The 27317-nt window shown below is 44.8% G+C and overlaps 7 protein-coding genes across 7 annotated transcripts; 4 read left to right on the top strand and 3 right to left on the bottom strand.

Annotated features, from left to right (window-relative positions):
* Positions 1 to 32: 32 nt before the first annotated feature.
* Positions 33 to 3430, bottom strand: L203_100460 (uncharacterized protein; the record flags this gene model as incomplete). The annotated part of the gene is made up of 7 exons (XM_066209919.1): positions 33 to 79; positions 134 to 268; positions 319 to 987; positions 1036 to 1173; positions 1218 to 2172; positions 2230 to 2645; positions 2704 to 3430. The coding sequence occupies 7 exons, from the start codon at positions 3428 to 3430 to the stop codon at positions 33 to 35; spliced, it is 3087 nt and encodes a 1028-aa protein (XP_066066016.1).
* A 362-nt stretch (positions 3431 to 3792) lies between these two features.
* On the bottom strand, positions 3793 to 6751 carry L203_100459 (AdoMet-dependent rRNA methyltransferase SPB1; the record flags this gene model as incomplete). The annotated part of the gene is made up of 6 exons (XM_066209918.1): positions 3793 to 4355; positions 4405 to 5404; positions 5454 to 5664; positions 5713 to 6096; positions 6149 to 6538; positions 6660 to 6751. 6 exons carry the CDS (start codon positions 6749 to 6751, stop codon positions 3793 to 3795), a joined length of 2640 nt encoding a protein of 879 aa, XP_066066015.1.
* A 616-nt stretch (positions 6752 to 7367) lies between these two features.
* L203_100458 (uncharacterized protein) lies at positions 7368 to 7854 on the top strand (the record flags this gene model as incomplete). The annotated part of the gene is made up of 3 exons (XM_066209917.1): positions 7368 to 7462; positions 7642 to 7770; positions 7815 to 7854. 3 exons carry the CDS (start codon positions 7368 to 7370, stop codon positions 7852 to 7854), a joined length of 264 nt encoding a protein of 87 aa, XP_066066014.1.
* Positions 7855 to 8309: 455 nt separating this feature from the next.
* Positions 8310 to 11556, top strand: L203_100457 (trehalose-phosphatase; the record flags this gene model as incomplete). Its single annotated transcript, XM_066209916.1, has 7 exons — positions 8310 to 9006; positions 9051 to 9527; positions 9574 to 10066; positions 10113 to 10863; positions 10915 to 11059; positions 11105 to 11226; positions 11278 to 11556. The coding sequence occupies 7 exons, from the start codon at positions 8310 to 8312 to the stop codon at positions 11554 to 11556; spliced, it is 2964 nt and encodes a 987-aa protein (XP_066066013.1).
* A 1376-nt stretch (positions 11557 to 12932) lies between these two features.
* On the top strand, positions 12933 to 13769 carry L203_100456 (uncharacterized protein; the record flags this gene model as incomplete). Its single annotated transcript, XM_066209915.1, has 3 exons — positions 12933 to 12998; positions 13087 to 13148; positions 13208 to 13769. 3 exons carry the CDS (start codon positions 12933 to 12935, stop codon positions 13767 to 13769), a joined length of 690 nt encoding a protein of 229 aa, XP_066066012.1.
* A 398-nt stretch (positions 13770 to 14167) lies between these two features.
* L203_100455 (uncharacterized protein) lies at positions 14168 to 20878 on the bottom strand (the record flags this gene model as incomplete). Its single annotated transcript, XM_066209914.1, has 17 exons — positions 14168 to 14184; positions 14233 to 14493; positions 14542 to 14660; positions 14712 to 14990; positions 15037 to 15283; positions 15335 to 15601; positions 15650 to 15846; positions 15900 to 15985; positions 16034 to 16149; positions 16202 to 16325; positions 16379 to 16570; positions 16619 to 18318; positions 18365 to 18493; positions 18543 to 18610; positions 18659 to 18735; positions 18792 to 18869; positions 18920 to 20878. 17 exons carry the CDS (start codon positions 20876 to 20878, stop codon positions 14168 to 14170), a joined length of 5916 nt encoding a protein of 1971 aa, XP_066066011.1.
* A 217-nt stretch (positions 20879 to 21095) lies between these two features.
* On the top strand, positions 21096 to 25338 carry L203_100454 (uncharacterized protein; the record flags this gene model as incomplete). The annotated part of the gene is made up of 14 exons (XM_066209913.1): positions 21096 to 21116; positions 21172 to 22124; positions 22178 to 22295; positions 22349 to 22491; positions 22542 to 22785; positions 22831 to 22935; positions 22988 to 23320; positions 23374 to 23440; positions 23488 to 23926; positions 23970 to 24136; positions 24187 to 24575; positions 24629 to 24689; positions 24739 to 24856; positions 24927 to 25338. 14 exons carry the CDS (start codon positions 21096 to 21098, stop codon positions 25336 to 25338), a joined length of 3570 nt encoding a protein of 1189 aa, XP_066066010.1.
* Between the last annotated feature and the right edge of the window lie 1979 nt (positions 25339 to 27317).

Genomic DNA, 27317 nt, shown 5'->3' with positions numbered 1-27317 from the left:
AGGTTTACGCAGTAACACATTACTCTCATTTCTCAATATCTTCCTCTTGGAGGCCCTCCATATCTTGTATCCCTTTCCGCTACATTGACAATCAGTCGCGAAAACAAAATGTCTTTTGAGAAGAGACACTAACGCTCATGGTAGTTCCTTGTTGGATGCACAAGGTGTGGTGGCGGCAACCCGCGTGCTGGTACTGCAGGAACACTTCCATTTGGAATTGAAACGGAGTTGAAGACATTCATGATATCATCCGCTTTAAAGATAGGGCCTATTTTGATATTTTCAGTGAACCTCCGTTTCTCATAGACTATCACATACCATTGAATGCTCTAGCATGAGGCAATTGCGACATAAACCACGTTAAAGGTTTTTCTAGTCCACTTGGATCCCTGTCGCTAGCAGGAATCTGGTACGTCGAAGGGGAACCGTACTGTACCGAAATATTATTACCTGGTGTGAGAGAACGCTTGGTAGGAGGGTCGCGAGAATATCGAGTAGAAGGCGCTCTATCATCTCTCTCACGATCAAATCTTCGGGGCGAAGGACCTCGGAGACGCTTGGGTGACCGAGAAGCTACAGGATCGATAGGACGAGGGTCGGTATCAGGAGCTGCACGTTTATGTGATTCTTGAGAACCGCTCATTATCATCGGTGGTGTCGATGCAATGGGTAGTTGAGGTGGAATGGTCGATGGAAGTGAAGACATGGGCGCAGGTGGCGCGGTAGTTGTTACAGATTGAGCTGCTCGAGCACGATTGAAACCTAAATCACGGATAGCGATTTCGTCGATTCCATTATAAGTCCATCTTTGTGCGAATCTCTTGAGAGGGGCGTCGTTGGGGAAGACTTCAGCAAAACGATTCTCAAGTTTATGTACGGCCGAGAGGTCGCCATATGTATACTCGTAAGTGGCCCAAAAATCCCATAAAGGACGAGCCTTGCCCGCAAGAAGCTTGCTAGCTGATCTTTCAAATAGAGCACGAGCGTCTATAGACAACAGTTAGATATTTCTCAGACTATACACATCTAACACACTATTATCGTCGTTGATGGATAGCAAAAACTGCAAATATTTGATTACATAGTCTGCATCCTCCGAGAACTGTTTAAGGCCGAGTTCGAATATTCTAATGGCGACAGCGGAATCTTTGTTAGAATGGTACTCCACCAAAGCTACACATCATCAGCATTACGGGTTGGGTATTATGCATACTCACCAGATGCCTCAAAGACATGCCAAGTGAGATGAGCCGATCTTCTCGCCTTCCCAAAAACACTCCTAGCAGATTTGATACCTTCCGCTCTCCTCGCAAACCTCATGTACATGTTCCACACCACACTGATACTGATCATTAATTCTTCCACGTCCTTTGCTCTTGCCTCAGCTACCAGCTGGCCCCTCTTTTCTCTCTCTTCTACCAATACTTGGATTTGCTGAGCTTCATTGCTATCTTCGTCTAAATTTCCTATTTTTCCCACTACAGCGTTTTCAGCGCCTGGAATAGGAGGCCCTTGGGCGGCTTGGACCTCGCGCGCAATTTTGTTTCGAAGTTCATCTACATCAGGATTGAGGCGATCAATAAGAGAAGTATAGAGTGAATGGCATGCTGAGTAATTTTTATGGTTTTCTTCAGCTTCGGCGAGTGCAAAAGTTAGAAGAAAACTCTTGGGGCATGCTTCAACACCATGCTTGAGGATTTCCACGGCCTGGTCGTTTTTGCCAATCTTGGAGTAATACGCCGATGCGTAGTACCAAAGCTCTGGGAAATGTCTCATATCAGAAAGACACTTTTTCAAAGCGTAACCAATCCTTGACTCTAAAACGGCTGGTTCTTCAATGACTAATGGGTTATTCTCCTCCCATTTGAGATAGGCTTTCCAAGCACCAACAGATTGTCTATCCTGTTCTGTAAATGTGGGTCGCGGGGGTATGGTTCGTTTAGGTATTCGGTCTGTCAAGATACGCAGCTCGCGAAGCGCTGTTCGTGCAGTCATGTATGCAGGGGACTTTTCAGCGAGAAATTTCTTGGATGTGAGTTTGCTCAGCGTTGTTTCAAACGTGTCATAAGACTTCCACAGGGCTTCGATGTTGTTGAGCGGAATAACTACAGCGCGACGATAGACTTTACGAAGGTTATCATTTTTTGCTTGGGTTTCCCACTGGTTGGTTGCCTATGGTGGAATCAGAATTGGAACAATTCCGCTTCATCCCGAAGGAGCTTGACTCACAGGACCACTAGCTATAAACTTGATATACTCATCCCAAATCTCACCGCTCTCTCTATCGAAGCCGCACTCCTGCAAGGCAAATTCATATGCCTGTGAGATGGTAGTCCGCACTGTATCATTGGCAGCACCACCTGATAAAGGGTTTTGTCGTCTGATATAATGGAGATAAGCCATCCAGATGCTAACGTCGGTCGCTGTCGTGATTCCTCCGTTACCTTTCAACGTGTTGGAAAAGATAGTCTCCACCTCGTTGAAATTGGACAGTGCAAGTTCCAAATTGATGAGTGCGAGAAGCGGCTGGCTAGCGGTAGGATTGTCTGCAGCCAAAACACTATACCACACCCTTGCATCTTCAACCTCAGTTTTTTCAACTGACCAGTTGAAAAGAGCCAATATTAGTTCGGGATTCTTTGGATCTGCAAAAGCATGTCAGATTACCAGCAAAGAGCGTTAATAAATTGGAAAATGTCCTACCAGCCTGCCAAATTTGTATTAGATCTGTATTTTGCTTTACACTCAATGAGTTTTCAGTCAAACCCAGGGGAAGAAGCGTAGCCGAGACAGGAGCAGGCGGCGGAGCCCAGGCGGCGGTACCAGTAGCAGAGTCTGCTACCACTTGGGCAATAAGAGGGGAGTTTCTATTAGCTTGTTGAACAGCATGGATAGCGCGAGAAGACTCTTCTGCTAATCCATTGGCAGCAGGAGGGATAATCGAGGCAACAGGCGGAGCAGAGAGCTGCTCAGTCGTTTCAGGTACTTCTTCCATGCTACCTTCCGGAGGAACAGCTGTTTTATCTACAACCGAGATTCCCTCGTCTTTGTGAAGCGGGAACGCAACCTCATGTACAACATCAGATGTAGTAGGTTCTAATACGGGAGCTTGATCCTGAGACGCACTCATAGCAGCAGTAGCAACAGGAACAGCAGGAGCAGGAACAACAGGAGCAGGAGCAGGAGCAGGAGCAGAGGGTATAGCAGCCTCGAGTATAGTTTCCAATGCTTCTGCATTATCCAATAAATCCGCTTGAGTCTGGTCTTTTCGCTCTGCCTCCGTCACGCCACTATCTTCAGTACTGTCTTGGCTTTTTGATACTACGACTGTCGCTGCAATATCTGCCAGGTTTGCCTCGACGTTGTCAATTGACTGGAGCTGGTCAATTATTACTGCTGCATCGGGTATGGCTTGTTCCTGTTCAGCCATGGTTGATGGGGCAAAGAGAGCGCGCGTCCACTGTGGGTTGAGCTATGCAGAGCCAATGCGCTGATTATAGTAGAGGGAATGCGAAAATTGCGAAAAAGGAATGTATTATCTTGAATGAATAATAATAAATTGGTCTTCTTTTACTTTGTTGTAAGTCTTTGTTGAAAAGAAAAGGAAGAGATGAAACACCGTGGGAAAGTTACTCTGAAGAATTCCAATCTCTGGCTGTCTGGAAAAGTAAAGTATGTACACCTTTTGCTAGAGGCATATCATACCCGCACAGTAGAAAACATCATATACATCGCAAAGGTATAAAAGTACAGATATCGAATCGTATGAGATACGCAAAAGAAACGTAGCATCTATCTCTTATTTTTGGACTTGTCAATCCTCTTGAGCGCCCTCACCTCTTTTCTCATTCTTGCATCTACAATTTTGTATTTGCCCTTGACGCCCCTGGGCCTTCCCTTGATCCCCTTGTTTGTTCCACGGGCCACCACAATCTTTTTCTCTTTGGCTTTTTCCTTGCCTCGAGCCGCTTTGGCCAACATTCGTCTTACTTGTCTCGACTTTTCAGCATCACCCATCTCATCCGACTCCATCACTCCATCAGCCTTCTTCTTGGCTTTTTCCATCCTCTGCATCGCTTTCATCTTCTTTCTGCCCTTGGCCTCAGCAATCTTTTTGATCGGCCGCGCATCGAGAGCACGCTGACGAGCTTTAAGTGCATCGACGGCTTCTTTGGTAATAGGTATATTGGGTTTGTAGAACTTGGACTCATCGTCGAGGAACCAAGAAGGTAAACCATCTTTATGATGAGCGGTCAGGCGGTTAAACCCTTGATCAATCAACTTGTCGGCGGTAGTTTGACGATTGACTAAAGCTGTAGCGAGGGTGACAGCCTCAGCAGTGAGAAGACCCTTGTCTATGAGCGCATTAATCACAGCACAGTGTGTTGTATATTTCGGACTTGCCTTTGATTATCTGCTTTTTTACTTCATCCTGATCCTCATCATACACATCCCATTCTGGACCATCATCATTGGGGTCTTGAGGTACTATTTCGAAATCATCGTCTCCTTCAAGAGTAGAAGAAGTAGCGTCGTCCATTTCAACATCCTCGTCCTCTACGTCGTCCTCATCCCCATCTTCCTGGTCGTCATCCTCATTCTCTGCCTCATCCTCATCTTCTGCCTCTTCGCCATCCAAAGCTGCCAGGTCAACCTCCTTGAAGACAGATTGGTCAAACCAAACTTGAGCTTGTCGGCTCTGTTCGGCTCTCTTTTCTGGCTCACGCAAGCTAGCCATAAGGGAACGGGGCTGTTCAGGTTTATGTCTTTCACGTCTGGATTTCATGCTGGACTTGGCCGGCTCCTTCTCTTCGTCAGACTCTCCGCTTGAATCAGATGAGTCATCTTCCCCATATTCCGCCTTTTTCTTAGTAATCACGTCCCAGCCACCTTCTTCAACAACTTTTTCATCATCGCTTCCTTCTTCGTCACTCTTCTCTTGTATACCGTGCCAAGCATCAAAATTCTTGTCTTTGAGACGATCTTGTTTGACTTTCCATTTAGCGTCTCGTTCTTGCTTGCGCTCTGTATATGATTCATACAGACCATCCAGCTGGCTTTCGAGCGCAACAGTCTTTCGCTCGCGTTCTTCATCCGAATCGAGTATCTCATCATCATCATCTTCATCGCTATCGATTTCATCCTCGGATGCAGTCCCAATTTCCATTCCTTGTTCATCCAAAACTGCCCTCAGACCTCCATGTCCTCTTCGCCTAGCCTGATTCTCCCCCTCTTCCAAATCAAAGATTTCTTCTTCGCCCTGCAGAGCCAAATCATTTTGATCAAGATCTTCAGGAGCAGTCATATTGAGCTGAAGCTTGAGCAGCTCACGCGCCTTTTTTTCGTTGGCACGCTTACGCTCTCTTTTGGATTTGGCGAGTTTTGATTGATGTAGTTTTTTGAGCTGTCACATCATCAGCTGATCTTCTTTTCAATAATTGAAATAAACACACCTCTTCCGTGATTTGTTCTTCTTCGTCCATTGGCTCAATTGTAATTTCCTCTGTTGCATCTGCTGTTGCGTCTGCCTTAACGTCTAGGCCGATCTCGAGACGAATGGCCAAACGCCACTTCATCAATGCTTTAAAATCCCCTTTACCTAGAACTTTTAGATCTTCTAGATTAGATACAACATCTGGTGTGGTGTGGCGTGACTTCAACCAACTATTCAAAAGTCAATAATTGTGCCCCCAAGACCTCACTTGAACAAACCTCTTCTCTTCTTCGGTTCGGAACTCAATCTTATTCATTCCTCCCAACAGCAACACCGGATCCTGCCCTCTGACGAAGTCAGTTGCACTAGCTGTATGATACAAGGTATAGTCGCCTTCAGCATAACCATCCCTATTTCTCCTTTTCTTTTCTGGAGCATAAACATTGCTGTGTGCATGAGAATTTGCCGCAAGACGAGCAGCAGCTGATGCGGCAGAAGCAGTAGCCGAAGACGTGAGGGTGACGGAAGAGACGGGCTCAGTAATTGAAGCAGGAAGGGGGGCAATATCCTTGAAAACATGTTTGGGGTCAAGGAATTTAGGGTCGATGTGCTTGGGTGCGATGAAATCTTGACAGACTACAAAGATTTCTGCCGAAACATTACTGGACAAGTCTCATTAGCTTACTGCATGACAAAAAAATCAATCTGGCTTACCGAGAAGAGGGCGGCTTGGTGGCTTCAACACTCTTGAAGAGCTGACCAAACACCCACATCAAGTTGTTGTAATCCTGGCTTCGAAAGACTTTTGTCACAAATGATCCTCCCTTAGTCAAAAATTCGGTTGCGAGCTTTAAACTTTGCAGCACCAACTCGTTTTGCGTAAAGGCATCTTGAACCCATGCCGAACCAACATTTGGAGCACCGTCGTGAAGCACAAGATCAGCTTTCCAGTCGTGCATGTGCTGCTTCAGTGTTTGCCGACAGTGCGGTGTTGTGATATCAGATACAAAAGTTGTAGCATGTGGAAGAGGCTTGATAGGATTCAGATCGACACCGATGATTAAAGAACCTTTGGGCATGTACTTCTCAGCAACTTGTAGCCAGCTGCCGGGAGCAGCACACAGGTCTATACAACATTTGGCTTTCGAAAGCAAGTCATATTTACGATTCAGATGAACCAATTTGCTAGGAAGAGATCAGACCCATTTTGGCTCTATCCACTCACAAGGCTGATCGTGCTCTATAACCTTGTTCTTTGGCGAGCCGATAGAATTTGTCCAGACGGCCTTTGGCAGACTTTTTGTCATGCTTCCCCATCTTTTTAATTGTTGTTTTAATATCTTTTTACTTTTTTTATTGAAAATGTCAAAAGATGATAAGAAAATGTTATGACAAGGCACAGACGGAGATTGCATATACTCCGTGCTTAGTTAACGCGATTGGTGAGTTAACGTCACATATTCATTATTATATCAGACTCTCTTTTGGCCATCTCATTTGGCAGTTTTTATTCTTTCTAGGATGTCAATGAAATCCATTGCTTATAATTCTATAACTACTGTTGTTTTTTGGAAGTCACACTAGGGTCATACAGTGCATAGAAGATACCCACTGAGCGGCAATGAAGGAGGATTGTGCCACTGAGAGTGCTCTCAGTACAATAGGAGCAATGCTTTGGATGACACAAATCTTGCTGCAAATTCTCAAATCGCATAGAAAAAAAACAGCTAAAGGGCTCTCAGTAACTCTTATGTGGTATATTTCGGAGTTTATACCTTAATATTGCTCAGACTGAACTGCCGTAGTTTATAGGCTCTGGCATCTGTTTTTCTAGGTGCCTATATCGTTGCTCAAAAGCTTTCTATCCCTCTTCAAGTTTAGCCACAAGCATTTGGTGTTTTGGTAATCATCTTTTGGCGTCAGTGTCTTCATTATGGAAGGAAATGTTCTGTCAAGATTGTTTGGGCCATCTTCTCATTTTGCTGTGCCTCTGCAGGCTTTGAAACGGGCAGCGCCTATACTATTTAGGTAAGCCTCTCCTTGTATACTGCGTAGATGAGTATCGACAAGTGCTCAGGCTGGACAAAGATGGAGAATGGATAGGCCGATATCATTGTATGGGTAAACTAGTGCTATCCTCTTGACTGACGCTTTGTTGTTTGCGCTGCTTTTGTGAAACTGACATCATCTCACGCATGAATACGTAGAACGCAATATTGGGAAATTCACAAACACAAAGCCACTAGTATCTCACTGCTGTCTTGGTTGACATTCTTGGGGGCGCCTATTCCTTTTCCGGCTTGTTTTTCAGATAACACCTGGACGTTGCTGCCTTTGTGAGTGCGTTTCGTATACCCTGTTCCTCTGTTAACCTAGCCAGGTGTCACACGCCCCTGTCATTGTCCTTGACGGTATCGTGACCATTCTCTACTTTATCCTCCACCCTCTCGCTCGTCGTCGTCGCCATACGCAAGCTGCAAAAAGGGTTGAGGATGCCTCAGCTTCGGCATTCCATCCATCCTTCTCGACTGCCCCTATGCTCATTGACGGCATTGCTTTTGGGGACAAGAAAGACAGAATTGATGTTGAAAGAGTAAACGTGGGAGATACAAATGTGTTTTAAAACAACAGTTACAAAATATAAATGTAAATAAATTACCATTTCCGGTAAGTTTCTAGTCAGAAAAGTGTCTTTGTAGTTACATCATTCCTCGTTGTACCCTTGTTCATAGCATATGTTACGTAATTTGACATATCTTCCGTTCTTTATCCGACTCCCTTTGTGGCCAGACGATTTTTTTCTAAAGTCAAGACTTCTTTCTTTTCTATTGTTTCTTTCCTTTACAATAAGCTCGCCACACATTCACGACTCAACATGGACTCTATGCACCCAGACCCAACACCAGCGATACCACCATCCTTACCAGACCTGAAGGCTCAGGTCGCACGCCTAGAAGCTTCCCACAAGGAGAAAGGGCTTGCGCTCTCTGGACGCATTATCCATGTCATGCACCATCTCCCAGTGGAGATTGTCCGGATTTTGCCGCAAGACGTGCTGGATGCTACAGGCGGTGGTGTTCTCTCACCCCCAATGACGCCCGAGTTTAAGCCAGAGGACGCAGAGGCAACATTTGAAAGCGCCGACGCAAAATGGAGGATCCACGCGAGGACGGCTCATCCTGCACTGGTCAGTGGTATCAAAAGTCTCTCAGACACCCACGACCAGATACTGGTAGCTTGGACAGGTGAAGTTCTCCTTCAACCAGACACCACCATCTCTTCTCAGCAACAATCACAAGCCGTCTTTCCCTCCATCGCAAGCAAGCTCCTCGCACCCGTAAACCCTTTAGGCTCTAATAATACCAAGCAGCAATCTCAGCCCCTTCAAGAAGCTCCATTGATGGTGTTTGGCGGTGAATTCAATAGTTTTGACCAAAAGGAGATTGAAAAACAGCTGGACAAGTTTTCAGAAGTTGAAGCGGGCTTGGAAAAGGGTGGAAAGGTCAAGTACATACCCGTGTTCCTCCCTCCAGACGTCTCCAAGGGACACTATGAGGGTTTCTGTAAGAAGAGTGAGTGAGAGATTCTGAGTTTGACTTTGGCTAATACATCCAAGCGCTGTGGCCGTTATTTCATTACCTTCTCTGGCTCGACTCTACTGCTACCGTTCCATCTCCTGATCCTTCATGGCTTGCCTATCACAAGACAAACGAGATGTTTGCACGGCGTGTTGCTCAGGTTTACTGTCCTGGTGATTTGATCATCTGTCATGACTACCATCTTCTCCTTGCCCCAAAGATGATTCGAGAGGCTCTCGGCCAAGCCTTCCATCCCAATGCTGGATGGGGAACCACTCATCCCTCACCATCCTTGCATCATGCAGCCAGGAAAGGCTTTGATTGGGAAAGTGACCAACAAACTCCTATAGCGGATCGATCAAAGTCTGAGAAGCTGGGCGGACTTTTGAATCAAGTTGGTAATGCGCTAGGACACCATCTCGGTGTTATGGAACATGGGCAACCAGTCGAAATAATGATTGGAATGTTTATGCACACTCCCTGGCCTAGTTCAGAAATTTTCAGGTGCCTCCCTAGTATGTTGTTTTCTGATAACATATGTCTTGACTGATGTGATGGCAGCACGCAAGGTAATTCTTGATGGAATGCTTGGCGCCAACCTAGTCTCATTCCAAACATACTCTTACTCTCGCCACTTTGTGTCCACGTGTATACGTGTTTGTGGCTACGAATCTACTCCTGGTGGCGTGGATGCCAATGGGCAAGTAACGGCTGTTGGGTATTGTCCTATCGGCATTGACATCAAACGCGTCGTTCACGATCGAGATCAGCCTGGTGTTATTCCTCGGATGGAGGCTCTTCGTGCACTCTACAAGGACAAAAAGATTATTGTCGGTAGGGAAAAGCTCGATGTGGCTAAAGGTGTATACAACAAGCTCCAGGCATTTGAAAAGTTTTTGCAAGTGTATCCCGAGTGGAGAAACAAGGTCGTATTGATTCAAGTGACTACGCCGGCGCTCTCTGAAAGCCCTAAATTAGAAAGGATGACTGCAGAATTAGTCAGCCATATTAACGGCACATATGGATCTTTGGACTTTACTCCTGTTCATCACTAGTAAGCGAGCCGATCCCATCTGCCGATCGCTGCTGACGACATGTAGTCACCAAGCACTTGAAAAAGACGAGTATTTCGGCTTGCTCTCTGTTGCTGATCTGGCCTTGATCACATCGCTTCGAGATGGCATGAATACCACTTCAATGGAGTTTATCCTTTGTCAAGACAAAACCTCCAAGTCTCCTCTCGTCGTATCTGAATTTATGGGTACTGCGCCGACATTTGCTTCCGCTTTGCTAATCAACCCTCATGATCTCCTTGATGTCGCTCGCGCAATCAACAAGGGTCTTACTATGGGTATTGAAGAGAAAACAGAGAGACACGCCAATTTGCTCCAAGGTGTTGTTGGTCATACATCCCATACTTGGGCGGCTACTATCCTTAAACAGCTACTCGAAAATGTTGGCGGAGAACACACGGCGCATCAAACTCCTGCTCTGGAGGTCAACAAATTTGAGGAAGCTTACAAGAAGGCAAAGAAGAGACTGCTTCTCTTTGACTATGACGGCACACTTACTCCTATCGTCAAGGTTCCCTCGCATGCTGTCCCCACCGAACGCACTCTTGATGCAATCGCTGCATTGGCTAATGACCCCAAGAATCTAGTGTACCTCATCTCGGGCCGTGACGGTGAATTCCTTGATGAACATTGGGGTCACTTAACGAATCTGGGAATGTCCGCAGAACATGGGAGCTTTGTTCGACCGCCAGGAGAAGATGAGTTTATCAACATGACTGAAGCTTTAGATATGAGCTGGATGAATGAAGTGGAGGAGATCTTTAGATATTATACAGAGGTCAGCATAACAATTATCAGGACTAGTTGATCAAGCTGACAACAGACTCAGAGGACAACTGGAAGCACAATTGAAGTCAAGAAGGCTTCAATCACTTGGCATTACCGGAACTCTGACCCCGACTTTGGAGAATTCCAATGTAAACAGTGTCTTGATCTGTTAGAGAGCTCACTAGCACCCAGAAGACCTATCGAGGGTGAGTCGTGTCGTCAGCATTGTCTAATTGGTTAACCCTTCGCAGTGCTTGTCGGAAAAAAGAATCTTGAGGTTCGACCTTTGGCTGTCAACAAGGGCGAGATTGTGAGAAGGTTAATGTACGAGAATCCAGATGCGGACTTGATTTTCTGTGCAGGGGATGACAAGGTAACTATCTTTCTCACCTTTTCGCAATCGTTGTGCTGAGGCCGTGTATAGACGGATGAAGATATGTTCCGTGCCCTTCGGACCATCTTCCCGCCAGGCGGGGTTGATGATGACAAGCCAGTCATCATGAAACCCCCCGTGGCAGTCACCTCAACAATGGAACCCGAAGAGGCTGCCGAACTTGCCGACGTTGAACTTGCCATTCGCCCCCACGACGTGTTTGCAACCACTGTCGGTCCTCCCGCCAAAAAGACTCTTGCTAGCTGGCATGTAACCTGTCCTGAAGAAGTTGTCGAAGCTTTAGAAACTCTTTTGGAGGAAACAAAATGACTGATAAAATTTGACGAGACAGTTAATATGAACAGCAGGATAGGGAAAGAAATCGCATGACAGGAAAGATAAGCATGATTTAGAAAAGAGCAAATGGCAATAGAAATGTGTATAGATTTTGTTCTGTTATCTCGGATATGTCCTTTTTTGGCGCAAAAAGTTGATGCAGCATTTGCATGGTATCTAGTGTTGCCAAGCAGTAAATGTAAGGATGACGTGGCTTTCTTGACTCAGCTTTTACACAAATTTTCTTTCCACTTCAACTCTTTTTCTTTTAACTCAGCAACAAACGATATTCAAATTTTTAATTTATAGTCACAGTGTAAGTACCATATTCGTCCAATCTGATCTCTTTCTTTTTCCCGTTATATGATGAACATATCCTGAATAATAGGAAGAGTCGTCTGAGCTCATCCCAAAACAGGGATAATTGTGCTGTTTCCAGGTTCACTGATACCTTATCCTACCGTTCTCCTCTTAAACTCTTTCTAATAACGAACGGGCTGCTGACGGTTGATCCATAGTTAAACTCATACTGAAAACCAGAGTTCCAAATAACCAGACTCTGTTTGCGAGCATGTAACTTATAGCCATGTATCATGCAGTATTGCTCAAGAACTAGCGCATTCATTGTGTGCGAAAGGCAAGCAAGATCGCTCGATTCATCTGAATAGGCAGCAAACTAAGCTTACCGCACAACATAAGGGTTGTGGTTACTTTGAATTTTTGGAAAAAGACAAGTAAAAGGGAGCAAAGCCATCCGGATACATTGAGCGACCATTGGCCTGTACTTGCAATCTGCCTCAAGTCTGGGAAATACGTTTTATTCTATAGGCAAAAACGCCACGAGTCATATGATGATGAATGCGGAGGACGGCACATGATTCAAGGCTAGTTATCTCCTGTTGAAACGACTTTTCTTCTCGACTCTTCCGTATCAAGACAAAAAATGGATTCGAATTCAACTGTCTTTGTCTACCACAGATATTTATTGGGCAACTCGTGTATGATTATTATGAGTATCTTTTACCGCCATTAGAACCAAATAGATCACTCGAAATAGAATGGGACTTTTGTCCAACAATCTCGAAAGAACTTTGCAACCCCATGATATATTATAGCAGAATCTTTCGATATTGCGAGTGCACAGGAATGAAGCGCACAAGTGAGTATCCAACAACTTTCAGAATCAGGCGTAAAGAAGTTAGTTTGGTGGTCACTTCGTCGTAATTGTCTTTGAAGTCGACGGAGTATTCATCAACCTCCGTAACCTCCACTCAAAGAAACAAGTTTTTGTTTTGGTATATATCACATAAACTTGAAACTTTTTTTATTTATTTTGCTTCTTCTTCCTGCTCGCTTTCAGCAAACTCAAGATGGTTCAAACTACAGGTAAAAACTTATGGGTGGCTTCGTCCGATGGTGACCTCGAACGTGTTCAAGTGCGTGTCTACGTTCTTTCTCGATTCCGGCCCCGTTCGGATCAAGCCATTTCACTCACATACTCGACTGACTTGCACACGTTCATAGTACCTCATTGAACATGAAGGATATACCCCAAACGACAAGGATGAGAACTCTTACTCCCCCATGTACGTATCCCCTCTTTTGTCTCTTCAATTTCAAGAACTGACCAGAGCCTACCATGTAGGCACGCTGCAGCGTCATACGCTCACCTTCCTCTCCTCGAATATCTTCTCTCTAAAGGCGGCAATATCAACCTTACGGATGATGATGGCGAAACGCCTCTGTATGTGGTTGAATCTGTGTGCGTCGCCAAGTTTCTTGTCGAGCGAGGAGCAGATGCCAAGTGGAAAAACAATGATGGTTTGACAGCAGCTCAACAGTTGAAAGAAGATCATCCTGAGGTGGCTCAACTCTTGGAAGAATTGACGGGCGAACTGACAGGACCAGGCGATAATAATGGAAGAATAGGAGCGGGTGTTCGGGAGCGGGGATTGTCGTCGGAGCTACAGATATCACAATTCGCTTTGGATAATTACACTACTGCCCAGTCTGCTGCCTTAATGGAAGAAGCACAAAAGATCATGGAACAGTGTGCGCAAGAAGGAGTTGAACCCGACGATAGGCTGAGAGAAGTACTTGAGAGGGCCATCCAAGATGGGCTATTGGTATTTGGACAACGGCCAGAGAGTGAGGAGGTGGAGGGAAGCAACGTGGTAGATGCCAACAAGAAATTAAGAGAAGAGTAGGATTGCTATATTGAATGGTTCAAATTTTAGTGACGAAGGCTAGGGGAACGTCTTATATTCGTAACATATAGATGACAAAATGCGCAATACGTAGAGTCATAATAATGTAACAATATCGACATCTGGTTCATCATGATCCAACTGTGTCTTTCATCTTGTGACTGGTCTATTCGATACCCTATCTGTCTTTACATGGTTGAGCAATGCTTGCTGGCCATTTACACGCTCAGTGATCGGATATGAGCTGACGGCTTTCTAAATCGAATTGACAGAAGCCCAACATAAAAAGGCTATACGAGTGCATACTTAAATGTAACAAGTTGTCGATTCATTACATCCATAGAAATCCAAAAAGTCCCTAATAGCATCAATACAATAGAATTCCGCAATGCGTAACTTTACGAGCTGTAGAATTCTTTAGAGTGGTTAGCACACAATTTTTCATCTGTCTTCATTGACATACTCTTATTAATCTGGTGAATCAGCATATTTAATGCAAACGTCGCTTGTCCTTCAAACATGTCCAATCGCTCCTTATTCTCATACTGTGCTCCTAACAAGTCCTCCATTCGAACTTCATCTTCTCCCAATAATCCTCCAGCGGCAGTTGTAGAGGTTGGGTGTGAAAGTTCAAGGCTAAACACGCCGACCTCATTAGAGGAAATAATTATGAAAAGCTTGTCAAACTGTCGGGGAGAGAACTGATTTACGGAAAGAAGAATGCCTATATAGATATGAACAGGTTGCGAATAAGCGAAACGGAAATCCTTACGTTTTTCGTATAGCTCTGCAGCATTATATTTGTAAGATCCGAATTTGGCTTGTTTACCATGTCTTTTCTGAGACATTTGGTGCCTATACTGTTTACTCATGAATATCGGCTTCTTTTTGCTATATGATTCGTCAACGCCGTTGGTCTGCAATAACAGTAATAGAGTGCACCCCTTAGCTTGCAATTCGGCCATGGCACCATCAATATAGTCATGGTATGCCTTGACCTGTGTCCCGTACTCTGCCCTCTTCTTGGTCATATCTTCGTGTGCCTTTACCATTCCAGCAAGATTGTCTTTACGTATTTTTCGAAGATGATGCTTTTGACGAATATCTGAGGCTACAGATACTAATAATCCTTGAAGATGATCTTCTCTTGAAAGTTTTCCGGAACGTTCGAGCTTCATACAAAATTCGATGGCACGAGACTTGACTTCGTGAAATGGTAATCTGGTGTGCTATTAGCCGAATTTTGATGTAAAATACACAAACTCACGATCGAATGCTTTCAATTTGATATTCTTGTTCCACGGGCGTAGGTGGCAAACCATGTTGGGCCTTCCTTGTGTTCTCAAGAGCGATATCTCGCAGAACTTCTTCAACCCACATTTGTTCATGACATTCTTCTGGGCGAGCGACAAGCACGTCAAACAAGGTTTTACCTGTCTGAACACGCAATACAGCGAGAACATGTCGTTTAGCCTGAATCCAATCAGCCTTTTCAGTAGCATTCGGGCCACCAGCTGTTTGTGTGCATCAGCAAGACGCCTGAAAAGAATCTAAAGACAACCAACATTGAGGTTTAGCAAGGCGATTTGTCAAACGAAGATTGACAGGGTTTTTGCTCCGATCGTAATCAATAGGCGGGCCTTCCAGCTCCTCCAGAATGGGTACGATTGGATCCTTCCTATTTTCGGCTGTCAAGTAATCAACATCTTGGATCAGGCAGCTCAATGTGCCGTAGATATCAGCCCTTGTGATCTTGATAGGTTTTGCCTCGATAGTCGATTCAAACAATTCGTGAGCTTGGAAATGGCCTTCAGCATGCTCCACATTGGCAACTAGAAACATCAGGTAGGCAGCTTTCCGTCAAGAAAAGACCCACTTACCATCCAAGACCCATTCCCTCCAAGGTATAGCCATTGCGGTAATGAAAGCCTCAAGTGGAGTCCTCAATAACCTCTGATCCGGTGTGTTCATGTACTCTTGGCTTGCAACGTGATTGAAAAGATTAGCAAGTTCAGATAGATTACCGCGCTCAACAGTGCCAACACCATCAGGAGCTATACCATATTGTTCTGGCGCTCTACGCGAGCCTCAGTCAGCATATCAGTGATAGGTTCTGGAATCTACACTCACATGACAACAGGAAGAATGAAAGGTAATATGACGATACGAGACACAACAGGAACAAGTTCATCATCTGTTGCTTCTGGAAATTTTCTCTGTGTAAATGTCAGTAGATGTTTGCAGTGCTAGAAAAGGTGGCCTGCCTGCAAAGCAAGTAATGCCTCTCGAGCAAGCAATCGAATTGTATATGGAAGCTTCTCAGGAACTTGTAACATATCTTCAAGTAACATGTCTGTTAAATTTCTTAGTTCTTGCAAATCTAAGGTGATGTTCAACTTCATTGCAAAACATATCTGGAATCGATGACTCACTCCTGATAAATATAGCACGCGTCATTGCATGTTCTTGTAAAATTTGATCGGCATTTCTGTCTTTCGGCAAAGTCGAGGGCATGCCTGTCTGTGTCTCCTCTGCGCTAATCATTCGCATATAAATCTAAAGGTGTCAATTATCCAAAGCGTCATACGGAGTATATACAAACGACTTACTTTCACAGGATCTGAACACAAGTCTAAGTCGGGAGCACTGATGATCCTCATAATGTGAGGGGCAATAACATCACGAATGAAACCGGCAAGAGAAGGCTTAACATATTGTGTTGTGACAGAGATGATTGTGAATCGGGAATGGACAAGATTAACGAGAGATTGGGCTCGTAAGATCTCTTCATGAGCGGCCAGCTTGAAAAATCTTCAGCATTGACAAACCAAACCAAACAAAAAGCTTACTTGAAGGAGCTTGTGAAAAAGATATTCTTCCCTTCTTTCGTGCCCAAAAGCGAATAGAATCATCGTTACACCCTCAATCATTCGTTTGTTCTTCTCTGCACTCTCCCCGCCACTACTAAGAACTCTGAGTAACCTTGATAAGTATTCGGGTTTTGTTTGCAGCATGAAGAAAAGCTGTTCATATAGCTCAAGTTTGCGCTGCATCGTTCTATCCAGGTGAACGCCCCCGGAGAACGGATCATTCGAGGGAGTCTGATACGTCACTGGTTCGGTTCTTCGCTTTGCACGAGCGAGCTCTTGGAAAGACATCTGGTTATTGATGATCAAGGCGATCTTTGTATCCAAATCTTTTACTTCTGTCTCGAGGTTTTGGTTTTCCCTAATCAAATCTACAACTTGACCTCGGAGGGCTTCAATGCGGACTTGGTCAGCAAAGTCAGACTCTGTGTCATCTAAGAGATGCATATAGCTTTGAATGGTTGATACATCGACATCGACACCAGTCATGAGCTTGTCGTAAGATTGGCGCTGTTGTCGGCCACGCCAGAGGGCTTGGATCTTGATAATTTTGTCAATATTTCGATGAATATAAGTTGTTCTCAAGAAGAGCCGTCTCCTGGCGTTAAATCCTCGCATAAGAGATTGAAGGAATACAAGCGCGCCAAGAGTCTTTGGGTCGTGGAGATAATCTCTCCAAAATCTATAGTCTTCCCTGGCAATGTATCCTCGAGCAACAGCTTGGAAACCTATAACATCCGGTTGTACGAACTCAAGCTTCTTCTTTTGCTCCGTCGTTTGTTTCTTGGCGAGACGAGTTCTCAGAAAGGCTTGCAATCCCCCAACAGATCCTGCCACTTCAACTTTGGCCAAAGCTTTCTGCATGTTTTTATGTGACTGCCTTGCAAGACGAGCACGAGCAAGAGATTGGAAAGAAACAGTTGCTGGCGACGTCTGCTGAAGAGTGGTCATAAGATGACGTTTTCGCCTACGGCATAAAACGCTTCGTGCAACACTTTGAATGGCCACAATGCAATCAGCAGCATTGTCCATTTTCTGCTCTTGTGTGCGCATGTAGCGACGTACTAGAACTCCTCGGAGATGTGATTGCAGAGACGTGAATGTTGTAACATGAGCAAACATCCTGCATTGCTGAGCAGCAAGCGTCTGGCGGTAGAGATGACCTCGCAAGAGAGCTTGGACAGATTTGATCGAATACACCATGTGCGGTTCAGCCATAACAGCCCAATGGTTCCTTTTGACCCTCCGATCAAGACAACTGCGACAGTGTCCTTGAAAACCAACAATGCTCTTCGTAAACTGTCGTAATCTCTTTTTGATGATACCAAGCCTCATTCTGGTCATTGCTCCTTGGATCTGGGCTTGCATCCTGGTTGCTACACCTGCCAATTTTTGTACTTCTATCATTTTCGTCCTCCATTGTTGCCTTACCATAAGGCCCCTTGCTGATGCTTGTATTGATTTGGCCACGTTATGGAGCGATCTCCGCTCTCTAATTTCTTCCAAAAGCCTTCTTCGACAAAGCGCACCGCGTGCGCGGGCTTGAAACCGTCTTGTGATGGGCTCGGCAAGCTCCAACTTAGCTTGGGTGCGGGAAGTAGACATGCGAACTAAGTGACCGCGAAGATAACATTGAAGGCCAATGACTGAACCCTCACATTCCAATAACAAGCGGTCACGAGCTATCTCTGTCAGCGCGTTTTGTTCAAAGCCTATCAGGTCACGTACATTCTTCTTCTGTCTCTTCAGGCTCTGTGGGCGCCCAGCTTGCTTCTTTGGCAAGAGTGTTGCTGACATCACCAAAATTAGGCATTGCCACACCTTGCAGCCCTCTTTGCGCCGCAGCGATCTGCTCATCTGGTAGCATGTCAGCTGATGTCCAATACGAAATAATCAGACGACATACTGGTGAATTCAAACTGTCCAACCAGATTTCCAATACGCTCTGCTCTGCCTAGACAAGCAAGTAAATGACTGTAAGAAATCAGCATATAGTAATTGGCATGTTTCGAGTACGCTTGCCTCAAGATGTGAATGCAAAAAATGACTTTAGGTATATTCTTCTTATCATAAAGATCTGTAAGCTCGAAGATGAACGTCTGCAGGAGAGTTAGTATTGAATGCAGTATTGCAATACAAGACATAAAGAACCAACTTCTGGCATCCCAACGTTTCTAACAAAATTGAGAAAATGATTGATATTATCCGACTGCTTGTACCTATGTTTTGTCTCCTTCACGGTCATTAGCAACAATGACTCATCCGAGTTTGATGCGTGCTCACCATCCAAATTTTTCTCACAACCTCCTCACCCTCGTACACTTTGGCCAATTTCGCCAATACTACTCCATCTCTCAGCCGTTCCTCCATTTCTGTGACCCCAAAAGGCAATTCTTCTCCCAGACACCCTTCAATCCATTGCTGCGCCTCACCAACATGACAAAGATACTCATAACTCCCCAAAGCATGCCGATGTTTGTCCATCCAATTTGTTTGAACTAGCCGTTTTGAAGGGAGAGGTGCGGGAGCAAGATCACGAGATGAAGCAGAGGGAGGAAGGCGAGATTTATTCAAGCGAAGACGATTTGACATCCCCGTGACTCCGTCATCTTCTTCCTGGGCAGTTCCTCGTGCCGGTAGATTTCCAACGGCAGACATCAGTCCCTTCATGTCTTCACTTGTTAGTTCAGGACGAGGGGACATGGGACCAATAGCGCTTGGTATTGAAGATTTTGGAGTGTATGGCATATATTGCGATCGTCGTTTTGACGGCGTAGACGGTGCTGCGTTGCCGGATAGGTGATTATCTGCCTGAGAAGGGGCCAAGACAATGTCACGAGGACGAGTGGCTCGAGAGATAGAAGTTTTCAAACCCGGTGCAATTGAAGATGGCAATTCTTTTATAGTCACTCTAGTTGCTGGAATTGATGAAGACAAATTCTTCTCTTCATTACTCCCTGTCAAAGCAAGAGCCTTCCTCATAGTAGCCGACATCCTTTCTCCCTCCAATGTATCTTGAACATGGCCTTGTAATCCGGTATTATTCCACCCCTTTTCTCCTGATGCTATCCTGGGCAAATGTCTTCCTAGCTTCCTTCTATCTGTACGACTTATTAAGCCATATTTCCTTGCACCATCGTTGGGTTTGGCAACAGATTCCGATAAAGGTTGAGTGACTGAGGATGAGAGGCCAGAAGGTACATAACGCATAGGAGCTGCACTAGGTGGTGTAACAATGGACCGTAAAGAAGATCGGGATACAGGTGTAGAGGCAGTATTGGGGGTACTTGGACCGGCGAGGGGGGCTCGGGTTGGCGTAAAGAGGTCAGCAAAGGGAGATGAAGCGATCTTTGAAGCTAAAGGAGTTAGAGGAGCACGCTGTATTGACTTGTTCTCTAGGTTCTCCTGATCTCTAGTGGCAAATACTCTCCTCTCATCTTCAATTGTGGTACCTAAAACCGTAGGCTTCTGTATGTCCAGTGCTTTCATAGATTTCATGTCTTTGTTCCCTCTTTGTGAATTCGTATCCACGCTCTCTCGCAGTTTCTTGCTCTCAGCTTGATCTTTCATCCTTCTGACTTTAGTATCGTTTTTCTCCAATTGGGTGAGAGAATCAAGATTATCTGGTCGTGTTTCAATAACCAAACTCTGTGATTGAGATAAAGTAGCAGAGCTTTCTATGGATGATTGAGTGTCGCAAACCGTTTTCTCTTGTTGTCTGAGTTGCCTTCTTTTAAGTGCGTTTGCTTTGGCAACGGCAAGCCTCTCTTCAATAGATTGAGACCTGGACGAAGGCGTCACGCTTTTCAAGCTTTCTCCATCAACAGTAGGCGAAATGTAAGAATCGGTCGATTCAAGCAACGTATAAGGCTGCTCCTGATCCGGATGGGCAAAAGTTGCAGAGGCAGCCATAGGTATGTTACTGTTGCTGTCGTGTTCACTGAAGCCATAGACAGTAGCTCTCTTGGCAACCTTTCTTGCCGTAGACGAAGCGGAGTGTTTGTCCTCTGTTTGCTCTACAGGTATCCGATCATCCTGGGCAGCGGACTTGGTTGGCTGTGACTCCGCAATTTTTGCCTCCCATTGCAACCTAGCAATGTCCACGCTCTTTGCTCCTCTGACATGAGATGGTTGTTGTTTTTGCGGCGTTGAAGAAGAAGAGGAAGAAGTATCAATGAGCATTTTAGCGACTGCCCTTTTTATAGGAGTTGCTGGTGGTGAATTTCGATTGAGCAAACGCATCTGGTAATTATATATCGTGGTTGACCGGACTGGCTGCGGCGCGTCGAGGTTTTTATCGCCCAACATGGTAATTAATGTAGTGAAGCAGAGGTCTGTGCATAAAAGTCAAGATGAAGGTGATGTTTATGCAAGACATGTTGCAATGATTACGTAACATAAGTGTTTTTAGTTATTAACAATTCTATTACCTCTTTCATCTCATCTTTCAAGCACCAAAATGAATTCTTATCCCATAGAAGTGAGTAAGGACTCGGATTGTTTGTACTTATGAGCTCAATCTCAATACAATCTAGTTTCTGGCCCATCCACGGCCACTCATGTTTGTGGCTGGTCTGGACCAGAGCAGCGACACTGACTGTGATACTCTTATTGACAATGATGACATGAACAATTCAGATAGTCAATTTACGCAACTCATAAGTAACTTACGCACGGTATTCTCAAGCTTAAAGCCAGATCCCAAGATATGGCTGCGTCAGAGAGAGAGAAAGGATTTTTGTATCATCCTTGTAGACAAGGCAGTTCGCTTGCCCATGAGAAAGATACAGCCCTCAGACAGCTCGGCTACTCCTGACGCATTGTCTTCGCCTCACTCGCCATTATCCCCTCTCATTTCCTCCTCGCCGCTCTACCCAGACGGCCTGATTGCCCCGGTGTGGGTTCGTAAACACGCAGAGCTTGTTCCATCTGTCCTCATCCTCTTTTTGCGACTGTATGAGTCACCACCTATACCCAAAGGACTGGAAACAGCCGAGGAGAAGGAGAAGAGAGAAACGCAAGAAAAAGAGAAGGAAAAAGAAATGGACGATTTGCTGGTCAAACAGATCGGGGATAGGAGGAGGAGGTTGGGGGAAAGAGGTATCAAACTAACAGTTGTCCTCATGGCAAGTTTTCGGACACTTGACTCACCTGCGCTTGACCCGCGGTTATCTTTTGTCCGTCGTGCATCGTCTCTCTCATCCAAAGCTTCTCTCTTTGTTCTTTCGCCGGTAGCAGCAGATCAGCTACCTGATTTTATTTCTTCCATCCAAGAAGCCCTCTACGATTCAGCTCTTGAGTATTACACAGCTCATTCAAAAAGAGTACGCCGGAAAAAAAATCGAGCTTCCGCAAGTCAACCTTCACATTCCCCGATCACGACGTCCTGTGGACAGAAAGCACTTAGTCCGCAAGGATGGGCAGTAAGATATGATTGGAAAATGGGGTGGTTTGCAGAAGTTAGAGGCGAAATTGATGTTGCTCGAAGGTGCATTTCCATTTCGATTCAAAAAGTGTAATCGCTAAATTTTCCTTACAAAGGCACTATGAAGATTGCTGGAATGAGTTAGCCAAAATGTTTTCATCAACAACGATACTCTCTCCTCGGACAAAAAGGTGGGCAGAAGCAAAAGTTCTAGCCGATTGCGTAGCCATAAGAGTGAGCCCTCTTCGTAGCCTACAATATGCATGTGGCTTAAGAACACATCATAGATTTGCAAGTTAGCTCTGTATGATTCCGAGGGCTCTCGTGCCCTAGCATCGTTCTATGTCCATGTTAAGCGTTTTGGTGATTTCTCGAAAGGCTGGGGTATTGGTGAAGAAACATTTGAGTATTGGAGCTGGATTGCACGACAGCAAGTAACTTTTGTATGTAGAAAAACTTAACTAATTGGTGTCTATAAAGATACCGTATCTTTGCAGAATTGTTGGAAATGGCGCAATCACATGGTCTACATACCAGTACACCTGTGCCCTCTTTCCCAACACTGAACTCATCTGTCATCTCTCAAGACCCGGAGTATTTTGTCACGCCTCTTTCTTCTACAAATCCATCTCAAACGCTACAGCATCCTGCCATGTACTATTATACAGCAGCATGCTGTAGCATTGAAAGGTACAAAAGGTTCAAGGAAGCTTTGGAGGTTGAGGTGAGCGAATGCTCGTCTTCAAGCTCGCTAAAGCACCATATATAGAGCGACGCTTTGGATTTAGAATCAGGAAAAACCTCAGGCTTCGTGTCCGCAGCCCCAGGGTTCGCAAATGAGAAAAAAGTTGATCATACAGCTTTGGTGATTGAGGTATAACAGTCCTCATGCCTCTGATACGTAACAGGCTGAATTTGTGTTATAGCTATTTTCCAAAGCCTACTTACTTCTCAAGGACCATAATCCACCATTCAACCGCCTCGCTCTCTATGTTGCATTTCGTATCGCATCTACATATCATCAAGCTAATCAGCATGACATGGCAGTCCGGTTCTTTGACCGTATTTCCACTTCCTTCAAGAAAGACAAATGGACTGAAATTGTCAAGACAATTAAAGCTTTATGGTACAAATGTTCAAAAGAGACTGGTGACATTGAGGAAGTGTGTAAGCTGAGCTTGGAAATGATGTGTGGGGGGAGTGATATGGATATGCGAGAAAGGAAAAACCTGCAAGAAGAGTTACTATCAATGTTTGAGGTTTGTTTACTTGCGTGACAAATAGAGCCTTTCAAGCTGATGGCTTGGCATAGACGACCACTCCCACAAGTACGGAGTCAATTGTTATGGAGATGAGTGGCGAAGAGGGTATGGATTTATGTGAGCGATTTTATGCGGTTAACGATTGAAATTTAACATCTCTCGAGTGGATGTACGAGTGGGCTTTTGGCAATCTGAAGCTGCCATTTCAAAATCCGTTGCATATCAAGTTGTCCTTCACTGCCCCGAGAACGTTATCATCAATGATCTGAAATTCGCATCATGTGAAATTATCTTCTCAGATAATCGACTTCCAGTAATACTCACTCCTTCTATCGAGAAACCTGAACAACTCCAAGATGACCCCGTTCGGATAGTTAGCACAGAAGACAAGTACGCGCCACTACAATGGCGACCAGGTCAAAATCTTGTTATCAATGGCTACCTTACAAATGATAGTGAGGGGGAGGTATCTATCTCGGGTATAAAGCTGTCGCTTGTACAAAGGGCTTGGCCCATTGACTTAATTTTCACCCCTGGGAACATTGGTGAATGGCAAACAAAGAATGGTTCTTTACGAGCAGACACCATTTCAGAATTTGTTCAGTGAGTGTTTTCAATCACAATAAGCTATACTTATACTAGTAAGCTTCAAACCTCAACCACATCGTATACATCTGGAAGCTATTCATCACCCTTCAACCTATGTTAACGACATGTTGCCAATTGAGCTTCAAATCCGAAACAACGATGAACGAGGATTTGATGCACAGCTATCAATCTTTCTGCAGCCAGGAGAAGACGGGGACGATGATGGTAAGTCATGTTCGTCAATCGCTGATAGAATTGGCTAAACGGATGTTTAGGATCATCAATAAAAGTAGAGGATCGTCACTCTGCAACTTTGATCCAAAGTATTCCCCTTCCTCGGCTTGAGACAGGCTCAAAGCATGCAGTATTTCTACAGCTGTGTTCGCCGCCCAAAGTTTCTACGAAAATCATTGATTTCTCACTCCAATCTACGTTTCGTCGCTCTCCTCCTGCCAATGCTACGCCTTCAAATGCACCTTTACCGGAAATAACAGAGGAAACGAACCATACCATCGTCATTCCTGTTCTTCAAACATTTATAGTGGAAACTACCATTAAATGGACTCATAAAGGAAAGGAGGGGGGTAAGGCAATGGTAGGTATAGACATTAAGCTAGGCGGACTCAAGGAGGTAATTGTTGAATCATTGGAACTGATACGATTGGTGAGCACTACTTCAGGTTGTGTGTGGGTGTCATTCTGATATAGGTCTACAAGGAAAAGGATGACGAAATCAAACAAGTTTTATCATCCTTGGATACCTCTGAATTTCCTCAAAGTAAGACTGATTGAGCCAAAGAGTGGTCGCCCGCTGATTTAATCATCAGCTTGGAATCTGGCAACATCCTACGGCGCTTTTGTCGTCTTTGATGTTACGCAGGGACACAGAGGCGCTGTAGGCATTCCTACTGAAATTCCTGCCCAACTCGCCTTCACTTGGAAAAGGTGTGCCCGTCTCTAACAGTTTTTTTTGCTCTTATAGCTATAGACTAACAGATTGGCGTGACCAATGCAGTGACCCTTTGGGTGCAAGCGTGAAGACCACATATCCTTTACCACCTCTTCGGCTTCCACCACCTACTGACTCTTTTTTGATTTCTACTCTCCATCTGCCATCTCCTTCTTCAGTTTCTGCCAACATCCCCTTTCCCGTTATTCTGTCCATTTTCAACACACATCCTAATCATCCAGCCGCTCAAGTCACTGTCACAGTCGAAATCGCAGAGAATTTTGTATTTGTCGGCGATCGCGCAATCCATATCCCCCCAATTCTATCAAACCAAAAGGTGGACGTACAATTGGATTGTGTGAATGTAGGTGGCAGCGGATGGGTCAAGATACCAAGAATAAGTGTGTGGGATGGTGAAGGAGAGGATAAAGAAGAAGTAAGGGTTAGAGGAGATACAATGATTTTTGTGAGACCATAAGATGTATTAGGCATTTCATGACAAGCAATTTATGGTGATTTTGAAGTCTAGATGAACGAGGATTGCTGAGTGATAAAGTATACACAAAAAGGCGGCGGGGAAAATTTTATAGAACATATTAACTATTTGCACAACAATGTCAGGATCATGTACAAGGTTCGGATAGAAGAACGCAGCATACTGTGTGTGCAGAGGAAATAGTATAGTTGGTTGAACTAGAACCTGACTGAAGGACATTGAGCAAACAAGATATAAGGAAGGGATTGTGGTTCATAGTTCCTCAAGGAATGAATCTTGATAGCTGTTTGAGTCTATTTCAGATAGATACATCTTGTCCCAGTACCTCTCGTCCCGACGTCTTCCATCCAAAGCCCGAGAATCCATCCTATTCCTGTCAAACACCTGTCAAGTTCACCTCGCTTTATTATCGTGACTCGATCAGTAACCACTGCATGTTTAACAACTAATAGATTCGAGTTTTTTCCACTTCCCAACGTGAAACACAAAGTGCTCAGTGAGCAGCGGGGTTAGACCAATATTCTACGGTAATGCTTATTTTTTAGCAAGACACACCTGCCAAGATGGTACAGTGTCGCAGAAATAAGACATATAGTATTAAATACCAGGATTGGGGCAAGGTCTGGAATGAGACTGAAAGGCCTTGGCACGAGATGAGGTTTGCAAAGCTTTTCTTCTGGCTGAGCTAAACAAAGACAGCCACGTTCATACTCTGAATACCTACAAATTGAAAGTACTTGTATCTCCTTCGAATTCCACAGTGGCTAATCTGATCCTGGTTCATTCATTTACGCCACTTTGCCCATATACACTGTATCCTCAGCTCTCCTCACATTTCCTTGCCCAAGAGGCCAGAGGTGGATGACTAAAATCATTTATCCTGGGCACAGGGGCGATTCAATGCACAAGATATCATTTATCGAGCCATCCACATAGCACGAATATATCCTCTTGGGCAACACACAGTCAACAGTTATGTGTTTAGTGGGATACACCGCAATGTAAAGCAGCGAAATGGATATACAAAAGTAAAGCACAATATGTTGAACAAGAAAAATAGATACGTGCCAGAATGTTTAACTTTCCTCAGTTACCAGTAACTCGCTCCACAATCCAACACATGTATTAAAAAAACTGTTGGTGGAGAAGCGACCGAGGTCTGGTAGAATGGATTTGATGCAAAAAGTCAACCATTGAATATGACAAGTACAATGACTCATATTTTGATTATAAAACAATGCATCCACTGCCTCATTGATAAAAGAATAAAGCCAGCTGTCGCCGCAGAAGGCCTAATAGTGTAATCGTCGCACGCATCCTTCGGGATGCTCCCGCGGTAATTGTCGCATAGTTTGGATGTAGTCTGGGTTCAATTCCCAGTTGGGCCCTTCTTTTTGTATCTTTATCCTTTTTTTTTTTCCTTTCTTCAGCACTTCTTTCCCTCGAATACGCTCACTCGCCGCCAGTTCATGTCATCACCATGCATATACATCACAAGCTACTCAGCACCGATAACCCACCAATGGCTCCACTTTGCCTGTGTTACTCCATCTCACAAGTCGAATCACATGCAAGATGCCATGGCCTGGCTTCCATTTTACCATACCCCGTTCCTTCGCATGGCAGCGCCCGACTAAATTACGTAATATGGCCTCACCCGTTACGCCGGAATAATATAATGGTAGCTGGGCCGTTTCACTTCCGCTTCCGGCGCCACATAAGCCAAAGGATGGTTCGCGTTTGACTATTCTCTTGTCCGACGCGTCGATTTCCCCATTAGGCTCGCTGGGCTTTCGCTGTTTTGCCGGAATGGGACGTTGGGATTGCCCGTATTCGGCGACGCGACGTGGGTGGCAAAAAGGCAACTGGGTAGCAAGACGACTTTATATAGTAGCAATCGGGATTGACGCGTCCAAAAGAATCTGTCTTTTACCTTTCCATTCCCATTTCGGTTTCGTTTA

Source organism: Cryptococcus depauperatus, chromosome 1, assembly GCF_001720195.1.
Source record: "Cryptococcus depauperatus CBS 7841 chromosome 1, complete sequence".
Lineage (NCBI taxonomy): Eukaryota > Fungi > Basidiomycota > Tremellomycetes > Tremellales > Cryptococcaceae > Cryptococcus > Cryptococcus depauperatus.
Note: the sequence above shows the minus strand (reverse complement) of the source record. Positions and strands in the feature narration are given on the sequence as shown.